This window comes from Carcharodon carcharias, chromosome 9, assembly GCF_017639515.1.
Source record: "Carcharodon carcharias isolate sCarCar2 chromosome 9, sCarCar2.pri, whole genome shotgun sequence".
Lineage (NCBI taxonomy): Eukaryota > Metazoa > Chordata > Chondrichthyes > Lamniformes > Lamnidae > Carcharodon > Carcharodon carcharias.
The window spans coordinates 10962963-10975391 of record NC_054475.1 but is presented as its reverse complement, the minus strand read 5'-3'; the positions used below and the strand labels follow the sequence as shown (position 1 = coordinate 10975391).

Sequence of the window (12429 nt, the reverse complement as noted above, 5' to 3'; positions counted from 1 at the left end):
TCAAATCCCACAGGGAAACCTGAAACAACTGCCACAACTGGTTTTGCAATTTGTATAAATTTTGAGATGCGTGCCTTGAATTCAGTAGTAATAAGACCACCAAGTCCTGCCGGTTTTTTTACAAAACTGAATTAAACCTTTTTTAATAGAAATTATTTTAAATGCATACATAGATCTATAAATTACTGCAATGATAACTTCTAAATCCCCTAATTAATCTAACTCCCAGTTACACTTTTGTTAAGGCAACAGTAAGACATACCGATTTAAAAGAGCCAGGCAAAGAAACACGATAAGAAACATGATACCCTGAACAATGTAATTCAAAGTAAGTTTTCTTAACTTCACCTTGTAGACACCTGCTTGAGGTGTCGATGCTGAAGGTGTTTCACACTTGTTAGGTCTCAGAATGCCTACCCTTGCACACAATATTCTCTCCTTTTATCCATATTTTCCCCTTTGAATGCAGATTCCTATTGTTTCACTGTCTTTGGACCTTACTACTCAGATGGTAAAACTCTCTCATAACCAATTTTACCAGTAATCTTTGGAAAAAATAAATACTGTTTCTGAACTTCACCTGGCTAGGTGACACATTTCACCCCTCCTTTGAAAACAATCTAGTCTGGTTTATTTAAGAATGTAAGTGTCCTTTTACACCTTACGTTCTAAACTTCCCCATGTTTACTTACTTAACATCTCAAACCTTGCTCATCATCTAATACATTGAAGCCTTCAGACCAGGTGTCTTTAATCCAATTAAGTCTGGCTCTCGCTTACACACACGCACGCACACACACACACACACACACACACACATGTGTAGGCACAGCAATATTTTACAATAAATTCCAATAACATTATTATGTCTTCCTGATATCCCTCTATTAGTAAAGCCAGGGCTCCCATATGATGCTTTAACAGCTTTTTCATCTTCTCCTGCTACTTTCAAAGAATTGTGGATGTAGCCACCAGATCTGTGTCTGCATCAAATTGTGCCTTGCAGTTCATATTGTTTCTACGAAAGTGTCTTATTTCTCATTTTACTGTATTAAATGTCACCTGCCATTTGTTTGACCGTTTCACCAGCCTGTCCCCTAAGTCTGTTCATATCCTCCTCAATGTTTACTGCTGTTGTCATCTGCAACTTTGAAGCTGTGCCCTGTATACCCAATTCCAGGTCATTAATATATCAAAGAACTGTGATCCTACTACAGATCACTCTGAGAAAACAATTGTGCATTTTTTTTCAATTTGAAAAATAACCCCTGTCCCTTCGTCCATTTCACAACCAGGTAATATGAAGTGTACACTTGAATTGAGACCAATGCTAGCCCTAGCACAACCTATAAATTTGTAGAATTACCCATCGTTTCAGGGAACACAACCTTGAGTCCAACCCATAACATTCCCTCCAATCATCTGTAGGTCAAAGGCGTGTGTCACCAAACTTGACTGAGCAGAGCTGACTGGAAAGTGATCAAGAAAAATCTGTTTGTTCAAGGTTTTATTTTTAGAACTTTGTCCAGTGTATGTATACTTAATATTTTATTTTTTGTCCCTTGGATGGTGAGTAGCAGGTTGAGTGATTGGAGCATTGCTGCTTTATGTTGTTTGTACCAGTGGGCTCGAAGAGCAGACCACATTACCTACATAATCCTTATGATTTGCAAAAGTGGACCCTTGTTTCTCTGGTTCTGCAATGTGTCGAAGATTGGATTGTGCTGCTACTTAATGTAACATGGGTCTACCCTGAGGATTCCTGTGGAATGAGTTTCCAATCTATGGCATTGGCAGTGATGTCGAAAGAAGACCTTTGTGTTCATGTACAAGAAAAGCAGCAAGCTGGAGGGAGAGTTGTTCAGAGCTGAGTATAGAACAATATTGACAGAAGATTGGGAGGAGGGCACATCCTAACCCATCAGCCAAACGGATTGGAGGGACAGTGGAAACTTGAGTTTATTTTGGCAATGGTAAAATAAATATCAAGAGTATAATTGTCGATGAACAATTAGCTTTATGATGATTGGTGAGTAATTGTTGCAATTCAGTGCAATTTCAAATACATTGTGGTCCATCTTTGGTTAACTTATTAGACTGGCTTACCCTAATAACTTGTTGTATGTTCTCACTCAAAATCTAGTTGAGTTCCATCCCTTGCTGGTGCATATTGAGTTGTTGGATTTCAGCAGGGGATTAGCAAATTAAACCAGTGTATTTGTCCTCACTGTTCCTATGTTTAGTAATAGGGAGCTGGGAGGAAGACGACCATGGTTTCCACTCCTGAGTGCAGTCCAGTGTCCCCTCCTGGAAAATATGCATGTGAATGACCAGATCAGTGTCCTCCACAATCAAGTAGTCTGCTAGTTTGTTCTCTGTAAACACATCCATAAAGACTGGCCACTCTGATGTACAGAGGAGGGCTGCTGAAACTCATGAAACTGCATCCCAACAAGAATCAGCACCTTGCAAGGAGAAAATTGGCAAAAAATTATGTTTTTAAAAAAAAAAATCTAGAGTAGCTGGTTATCATTGCCCAGAGACTGGTGAGGTTCCTTGTTCGAAAGTCTTGAAGTTCATTGCTTTTGTGTGTCTCTCTTTCTCTAGATTATTCATAGGATGCCATGGGTACATCCCCCAGCTGTGACAATTGAGTGGAAAAGGAAAATTGCACAAGATGCCATAGAGAGCCTCTGTGCTTCAAAACTTGCCAAGAGTATATGTAGTCAATTCCGCACCCGGCTCAACAGTTCACATGAAGCATTTGCTGCCTCTTTACGACAGGTTTGTTCATATTGACTTAATATATTAAAGCACATACAACACTGGTACCATGGCATTCTTGTACATGGTTATAGGTTCTGTTCACTTCCATAACCAGTGTTTTTATCCAAAGCTAATATCACTCACGGTTGAAAGATGTATGTACAATAGCCTCTTGTCCACCATGGCTGATTGTTTTTAGTTCCATCCAGAGACTTGGGCACAGACTCCCGCTGACACTTGGTGCAACACTGCCTCAGTATTGGGGTTGTCAGTCTTTTGGATAAAACGTTAAAGCGTACTTTCTCTAGACGTAAAAGATCCGAAGGCATAACTTCAAAGAAGTTACGTGGTGTCCTGGTCAATATTTACTCCTCAACCACCATCACTTTAAAAATAAAACCTAGCTTATTTGATCACTATTAATTTCTATTTGTGGGATCTTGCTGTGTGAAAATTGGCTGCTGTGTTTCCTTCGCACTACATTTCTAAACAACAAGTGATTATGCTTAAAAAATACTTAATTTAGCTATAGAGCACAGGGTAATATCCTGAGGTTATAAAGTTGCTTTAGAAATGCAAAGCTGCCTTTGTTTACAGCAACTACTCACATTTGCATAGCGCTTTTAACACAAAACATCCCAGTATGCTTTGCAGGAGCTTTATAAAGCAAAACGTGACAGAGCCATGCGAGGAGATATTGGGTTAGATAACTGCAAGCTTGGCCAAAGTGTTAGCTTGTAAGTAATGTCTTAAAGGAGGAAAATGAGTGTAGTGATGCAGAGTTGTTGGGGAAGCAATTCCGGAGTTTAGGACCCAGGCAGCTGACGGCCATGGCCATCCATGGTGGAGCAGTTTAAAATCTGTGATGCTCGAGCCCAGAGTTAGAGGAGTGCAAATATCTCGAGGGTGTGAAACTGAAGGAGGGTACAGAGATGAGCAAGGGAAAGACCATGGAGAGATTTGAAAACAGGGATGAGAATTTTAAAATTAACATGTTTCTTAACCGGGAGCCAGTGTAAGTCCCCAAACATGGGTCGATGCAGTTTAAGACATGGGCATCAGAGTTTTGGATGACATGAAGTTTACAGAGGGTAGAATGTGGGAAGCCCAGCACAGGATTGGAATAGTTAAGTCTAGAGGTGACAAAAGTACAAATGAGCTTTCAAGAGCAGATGAGCAGAGGAGGTTAAAGTTGGGCAAGGTTACGGGATTGGAAATAGGCGGACTGAGTGATAGTCCGGATATGAGGTAACGGGTAGGTTTTTACTAGGGAGAGGAACAGAGCTGGTATTTGGAGAGTGAAGTTTAGAGTGACAACTGCAAACAATATCTTCAGTCTACCGATATTTAATTGGAGGAAATTTCTCCTCAGCCAGTACTGGATGCTGAATACACTGGCCAACGTTCTTTTAGCAGCTAGCACGCCAGATTAATTGGCCTTTCATCACATTGCTGCTTGTAGAATCTTGCCGTGTGCAAAATGGCTGTTTTAAGTCATTGTGCTGCAGAGTAATTTACTGCGTGAACACTTTGGGACTTTTCTGAGACGTGATATGCAAATTGACTCTCCGATCAGATTAAGAATGGAGACTCTACCACTTTTTCCCTGATGAAAAGTGAAAATAGACAATTGGAATGGGGCCGCCAAAGTGTGATGCTTAGAATTAATTGCTGTAGACCCTTGAGCCCAGTTGGGTTTTACCAGTATTTATGCTCCATTTGCACCTCTCCCCCAATACCTCTTCGTTATAACTCCAACATATCCTATCCATTTTCCCCACGTATTTATCTAACTTCATTTTCAACGCATTGGCTTCCCCTTAAGTTCTTCAGAGGGTTCGATTTCTCTGCTGTTCCTCCACAGCTTGAAACAGGGCTTTCAGGAAGACTTGAAAAGACTGAAGATCTGTGGCTGAAAGTACGCAAAGATCATGCCCCACGTCTAGCTCGTCTTTCACTGGAAAGTCGTTCTCTACGGGATTTGCTGCTGCATGGTAAGGTTGCTATTTCTTTGTACTTTTTGTTTGTTTGGTTCTTGGAGGTTGGCAGTCTCTTGGCTTAATGCACTGATGGCTCAGTAATGAACATGTGCATGACATAACGTCCCTACTATATAATTTAATTAAATATCTCTCCCTGTAATAGGAACAGAAATAGATCATTCAGCCCCTTCAGTCAATTCAATTAAATCAGGGCTGATCGTTATTCGTAGCTCCATCTATCCTCTTTGGTTTTTAACAACTTTTCAGTCTCTTTCCAGTTTTGAAATTTTCAACTGTTTCCCAGTTTCAACAGTTGCTTTTTAATGAAAGTTCAAGATTTCTACTTCCCTTTTGTGTGAAGAAGTATTTCCTGAATGGCCTAGCTTTAATTTTTATGGGCTATTGTCCTCTTGTCCTGCATCCTCCACCAGAGGAAATAATGCGGATTGAATGAAGCTATTTACTCCTTTAATTGTAAACACCTCTATTAGATCACCCTTAATCATCGAAACTCAAGGGAGTACAAACCTAGCCTATGCAACCAGTCATAATTTAACTTTTTTAGCCTTGTTATCTTCTTAGTGAACATGTGCTGGAGGGTCAGTGTACCCTTCCTACTGTGAAGTGCCCACAACTGAACACAGTACTCATGGTGTTTGTCTCTCTAATGCAGGTAAACCTAAATTAGGGCGCGAGCTGGGCCGTGGCCAGTATGGAGTGGTGTACCTATGCGACAGTTGGGCTGGTCACTCGCCCTGTGCACTGAAGTCTGTCGTGCCTCCAGATGACAAGCACTGGAATGACCTTGCACTAGAATTCCACTATACAAGGTAGGATCTGTACAGAGCTTGACATCCGGAGTGTTGCTGCACCAAGAATCTGCAGGCTTTCTTAGAGGGCCTTGTCTGATTGTACATATAGTTACATCCTGGATTGTAATAATCCACACTGACCAGAAGGTCATGGGCTCGATTCCTCATCCAAAGTTAACTGCTTTCAGAGAGGGTGCACTTATCCTGCTACAATTGGTCTTCTTGGTATGTTAGTGCTGGAACTCTAGTTTTGAACTAGCATAAGCTGTTTAAGGTCGTGTACTGGTATAATGTGATATGAGTTTGCTCCATTTCCATCTAGTCCTGTTAAGGACTGGTTTCAACACCAAATTCCCACTTGTACTGCCACATTGTGGATTTTCCAAAGTTGGAAGAATGCACGGGAAGCTTCTCGTGTTATAACTTGGCCATGTTATTGGCATCTGTTTTAAAGAAGATCCATATTTGACTCAGAGTTAACTCTGTTTCCCTCTCCACACATGCTTCCGGACCTGCTGAGTTTTTTCCCCACACTTGCTGTTTTTATTTCAGATCTCCAGTATCCACTGTATTTTGCTTTTAATGGAACTTTTGCTCTACATCTGTTTTTCACTTGATTTCAGAGAGCTTGACGATGTCACTGGATTACCAAAGTAAAAATTGTTCCATTGCCCAATGTTGACGGGTCTTGCCATCACTTTTTGTAAGGCTTTAGGAGCAGAAACTGTTGTCACAGTTTTCATGTCAAATTCCCTAACCAATGCCCCATTGGAGAGTAGGTGTAACTCTAAGATGTTGCGTTCAAACTTTTTGGCGGGGTGGGGGGGGGGGGGGGGGGGGTTGCAAGTTATTATGTGCTGCATGATTTGGTCAGGGTTACTGCAGTTGCAGCCAGGTGAGGTTTTGAGGTGCTACTTATGCGTCAAGTGGCCCAGCCACATTGGCCACATTCAGTCCATATTCTAATGAGGATTCTCCACATGCTCTGGGGGAGATTGAAGCTTGGTTGTTGAGATGTTGGATCAGAAATGGTGTGTTTATTTGGGAGCCTTGATGGCTGCAGAAAATTCATCAAAAAGTGTTTAATAAAAACTATTCAAGAGTTAACTCTTTTTTAAAAGTTAAATGTCACATTGACTGAGATTTTGTAGTAAAATTAAATAATAGAGGAGCAAGGGACAGCCAAGGAGGGGACTTGGTACTTGGAGGGTGGTGGGTGGGGTGTGGTCATTGGTGGGAAGAAATTCCCAGGCTTGACATTTTGCAACAAGCATTTGGTTTTAAATCTGGGGGAATGATCGGCTTAAAACAGACATGCTCAAGTTTAAATTTCGCATTAGAAACCACCTCTGATTTTTGAAATTTAAGATAAATGGGATGCTTATGTTACTGTTTTCAAGTCCAAGTACAGGTGGACAGAAAAGAAAACTACATTGGTCGTCACTGTTCAATATTACAATTGAGAATGCTGGTGAATATGGGTTGATGAAGCTTTATCTGTTTCCAAAATTGAAAAGCAGTTTGTTTTTTCTTCCCTGCGATAGATCTTTACCCAGACATGAACGGCTGGTTGATCTTCATGGGTCAGTAATAGACTACAGTTATGGAGGTGGATCCAGCATTGCTGTCCTGTTAATCATGGAGAGACTACACCGAGATCTCTATGCTGGGTTGAAGGTAAGCACAGGAGGCTGACTACTATTCCACACCCAGGCTCTGTCTAGGACTGGGCCTTTCAGCTCCTCCAGCTGACTCCATTTGTCAATTAAATAATGACAGATGTGCACCTGAACTTTGTTTACCAGATTTTGCTCCGTGTCTCTTCATAGCCTTTCCCAATGAAAATCGATTGAATCTGCCTTGCCAATCTTCCATTTGACCCCCAGCATTCGCAACCTTTTGGGCAGCAGGTTCCTGATTTCTATTTGCTGTGTGGAGTAAAAAGGCTTCCTAATAGCAAACCTGAAGGACTTTTGATCTATTGTTTTTGATTTCCTCCACCAAAGGAAACAATTTCTCTGCTATGCTGTCAAATCATTTTAATTTTTTAAGTCCCTCGATCACATCCACCTATTTTAGCAAAATTTTGATGTTTCCAGGACTGGCAGTTAAGGAAGCCCTCTTGCTTCAGACAATGTGGAGCTGAAGGTGGCAAATTACCTGCGCCATCTAATGCTATGACCTCTACTTCGGAAACAAGATGGACACCTCCCTATAAGGAAGAACAATCAAATCATCAGCCACACTTGGTGCTCCTGTCTGCTGTGGATTCTGGGAGAAGTTTTGCTATCTGTCAGTCCCTGAGCTCACATTTGGGTTGTGTGAAAATTACAAGTATTTCAGGCACAGAAACAGATAATTTGGACCAATCCGATAATATCGATGTTTATGCTGTACGTGAGGCTCTTCCCATCCCTCTTTGTTTAACCCCACCAACGTATTCTCCAATTTTATTTATCCAGTTTCCCCTTGAATACTGTAGAATAGATGTATTTACCATAACCACCCCTTGTGGTAGTGAGGTCTACATACTAACTACTCTCCGGATAAAGAAGTTTCTCCTAAATGCCCTGTTGCGTTTTTGTAGTGACTGGTATTTATTATCCTAAAGGAAACATATTTTCTCCCTCCTATCCTATCAAACCCTTTCATAATAAAGGCCTCCTATGAGTCATCCCTCAGTCTCTCTTCTAGAGAAAAGAGCCCTAATTTGTTCCATCTTTTCACTTCTCGCATCATCCCTGTAAATCATCCTTTGCACCTTCTCTACTGCCTCTAAATCCTTATGATCTTGGTGACCAAATTGTTCACAGTATTCCAAGTGGGGTTTAACCAATTTTATAGCAGTTTAACATAAATTTAAGGATTTATACAATTTTAGTGTAATTCAAAATGAAGTAATGAATAGGGATATTTCCTGTTGTCTTCATTTAACTTTTTTAGTCTGATTTTGTTGCACAAGTGAGTAGAGGGGGAAGAATTAATGATTTCAGGACGCATAAAACAGTGACAAGGAAAGTATATAAAGGATTATTTTAAAGATTCCTGTTTGTGTGTCATCCCTTGATTTGAAGGAGTTCCATCATGGTCTGGTGCAGGAAAGGGATTGAAATATGGTTTTCATCTAAATCTAACCTCTTGGACTGTAATTGCCTGGGCACTTGCACCATTGTGATGCATCTGTTGTATGACCCTTTAAACTACACAGGAATCCCAGGAAATAGCAGAGGTTTTTCAGGTAACTTGGCCAACATTCCTCCTGTTTTTAAAATGGATTTAACTGGTCATTGTGTTTACAAAATGGTTACTTTATTTGTTGACAATACATATTCTAAGGTGTATTGAGACATTGCTGAGACACTTGATAAGGTGTAAAATTGATGCAAGTTGTTTTTTTTGCTTGCAGGGAGATTTTTGCTCTTTACAATTAACTCTTAATCCTCAGTCAGCTGGTTTCTTATCTCTCAAATGTGGTCAGCGTGCTAACGGGCAGTCGTTTTCAGAAAACTCACCCAGTGGCCTTTTCCCTTTATTTTAAAGTTGAGTTGCACACAGACACCCATGGGACCTAGGCAGAGTTCAACCCTTCAGATTTCCAAATTTTCAGCCATCTTCTGAATAAACACTGGAGCATAGATTTGGCTCTTACGTTTTTTTTTACACATTCATCTAACTTTATCGGGTCTCAAACACTAGAAACTTAATTAAATCTTCTAGAAGAAATGCATCTCTCTTGTTTTGATGAGCATTTTATTGTAGTTTAAATACCACCGAACTCGAAGCCATGGCGTTGCAATGGTTGCTGACTTTTGACACACTGCCTGAAGCTAGTGTAGATTCAAGTCTCACTCTAAATTTAGAAATTGCTCTCTAATTTCTAGGTTGGCCTGAAGCTTGAAGTACGTTTGCAGATAGCTCTTGATGTAGTGGAAGGTATCCGGTTTCTCCACTGCCAAGGACTCGTGCATCGAGACATTAAATTGAAAAATGTGTTGGTAAGATCTAAAGGTCCTAACTTTACTTAATAGGTTTGTGTTGTCTTCTACCTGTCTGTTGTATATTGAATGGTTGATTATTTATTTCGCTAAATTTATTCCTCCAAACTCATTCATCTCTTTTGGCAATGTTCAGTCTTCAGCTGAAGCAGGGTTTGAGGGCACAGGGCATTTGCTTCTCACTGGACTAAAGGCAATTTTCTTCAAAGAATTGATTAATGTCTTGTGGATTGGTTTCAGTTCTAGTCAACTTTCAATACCCAGAAAATCTCACTGCACAGAAGGAGTCTTTGTCAGCTCGTTGAAGGATCTAACCAAATTTCCCCTCTTCTCTTTTCCCCATATCCCTGAAAATATTATCTTTTCAAGTATATATCCAATTCCCTATTGAAAGTTATATTGAATTTGTTTCTATCATTTTGTCAGTGCATTCCAGATCACAATGCATTGCATAAAATAATTCTCATTTCTCCCCTTGCCCCCACCAACCCCTGGATTTTTTTAAACCAATTATCTTAAATCTGTGTCCTCTGAATATTGACTCTCCTGCCAATAAAGAATTCTTCTTTACTCTATCCCCTCAGTTTTGAACACTATCAAATCTCCCCTTCACCTTTTCTGCTCCAAGGAGAGTAATCCCACCTTTTCTAGTATGTTCACATGTGCTCTTTTTAATAATATGAAATGCTTTTTTGGTTAGCCTAAAATATATCTGACTAAGTGTGTGCTTAGCCTGTACACTCAATTGGCCTGGTGGCTTAGTGATTTTCCACCTTTGGAGGTATCTATTCTCCAGTAGTGATTTACTCAGTTTCAAGGTTGATCGTCAAATCCAGACCCATTAGCTCTTATGGCCAAGGTAAGATTTGATTCCTAAGACCCCTGCTTGTGCAATCTGTAATCTAGTTATGAACATGAGGAAATGTTGGTACAAAACCTAAACATTACATCTTTTTGTGAATGAAATGATACCGAGATGGAAACAAAAACTTCTTCATCCCGTTTATCCAAACTTTTTAATCAACTTTGATCAATTTCATCTTCCTCGCACTTTAACACCAAGACTAACTTGTGAATTGGGCTTGTGTCTATCTTCTTTTGATGTTTCATCTGAGACTAGGGATGCAGTTTCTTCTCCTTCTTGAGACTTTGTTCCATAAGTAATGTTGTGCAGTGAATATGGCTGCATGCTTTTTTCCCCTAATTGTTTGTTTGGTTTTGAATCCAATGCAATTAGGTGCTTCTGTGCTATCTCCTATTTGAAACGATTTGGGTAATTTTAACGTGTTGGACAATATAGATACATAGCACTGGTATCCCCTCACTTTCTGCAGGAAAGTGGGAAATAGAAAAATTGACACAGCTTCTGTTTTGGGAGAAGTAACTTTGAGGTCAGGGAAGTTGAGATTCTTTCTGATGCTGGGTTCACAAGCTAAATTGTTTTTTTGAAAATCAATCTCTGCATTAATCCAGTTTATCTGCACCTTCCACTTTGAACACGGAAAATGTTAACTGGTTTTCTCAGTTATAAAAGGGAGGAAATTACCATCTTTGGATATTGTAACTTGGTATTTATTATCTCTCAAGGTCTTTCTGCCATGGTTTAACTTTGAAGTTGAATTGATTTTCTAGCCTATTCATCGCAACCTTTCTTGCTTTATATTATAAATTAAATCTGTTCCTTCCGATAAGGTTGGAAGAGAAATAATGCACATCTAGTTGACAATGGAAACCCTTCATTAGTAACTCTTCTGGATGTCAGATGCTTTAAAAAATATCCCTGCACTGAAGCCAATGAGATATGCACGCAGTGAAATAGTTTTCAGAAAAAGGCAATTAAATGTAAGAATGAGTCACCCTACATTGATGTAACCTTTATGATGACAAAATTATAGCAAGTGATTTTAGCATATTGTGTCCTGGGCTTATAAATCAAGGAATAGAATACATAAAGCAGGGAGTTCTGCTAAATCTATATAGTAGTTTGGCCCTAGCTGGAGAATTGTGTCCAATTCTTAGCACCACATTTTATGAAGGGCGTGCAGGCTTTGGAGGAGATACAGAAGTGATTTACTAGAATGGCTCCAGGAATAAAGGATTATAATTAGGTAGGGTTCTCCTTGGAACAGGTAAAGTCAGGTTGCTTGACATAAGTGCTTTATATCGTGAAAGGTTTGGATAGAGTAAACAAAGAAGAATGGTTTATTATGTCTGGCTGATAACCAGAGTGCACAGACCTAAGGTGATTGGCATAAGGACCAAATGTGACATGAAAAGATCTTTTTGTGCTATGATGATCATTTGGAATGCATAGTCTGAGTGGTGGATACATATTCAGTAGTTAGGGTTTCCAGCTGTGATTAAATGTATTCCTGGAGGTTTTGTGATATGACTTTCCCCATACTCCAATGATTAGCCAACACATTCCATCCTTGTGACCCAATTGGAAAGCAAAAAGACTCATTACCCAGTTGGATGATGCTTGATAAAAAACAGCCTTTTCTCCCCATTTTTAATGTTTTTATATCTGGTCAGGAGCAATGTTCACAGAAAATGACAAAAATATCTTCTTAATGTCTCTATGGTTTTTCTCCAGCACTGTATACAACTGTGTCCTGGAGATTTTTTTCTTTAATTCCTGGAAACTTGAGACTAAACCTGGAGGATTGGCAACCCTATCAAAGTAACTTTCGAAAGAGAAATTGCTAGGTCCTTGAAGGAAGGGATATGGAGAAAGTGGGATGGGACTAGCTCATTTGCCCTTTTGAAAGAGCTGGGGCCAACTCAATGGGCCAAGCAGTGACTATATTTCAGAAGTAAATCATTGGATGTAAAGCACTTTGGGATGTGCCAAGGTTGTGAAAGGTGCTAAAT

At 39.8% G+C, this 12429-nt stretch overlaps 1 protein-coding gene across 3 annotated transcripts in view; it reads left to right on the top strand.

The window, feature by feature from the left end:
* The window catches only part of dstyk (dual serine/threonine and tyrosine protein kinase), a 126669-nt gene that overhangs the window by 77416 nt on the left and 36824 nt on the right, over positions 1-12429 (top strand). For all 3 annotated transcript variants that reach the window (XM_041194900.1, XM_041194903.1, XM_041194902.1), the window contains exons 6-10: positions 2608-2784; positions 4631-4760; positions 5422-5578; positions 7105-7237; positions 9442-9555. In XM_041194900.1, the coding sequence (XP_041050834.1) occupies positions 2608-2784; positions 4631-4760; positions 5422-5578; positions 7105-7237; positions 9442-9555 (711 nt within the window). The remainder of the gene's footprint in view (positions 1-2607; positions 2785-4630; positions 4761-5421; positions 5579-7104; positions 7238-9441; positions 9556-12429) is intronic.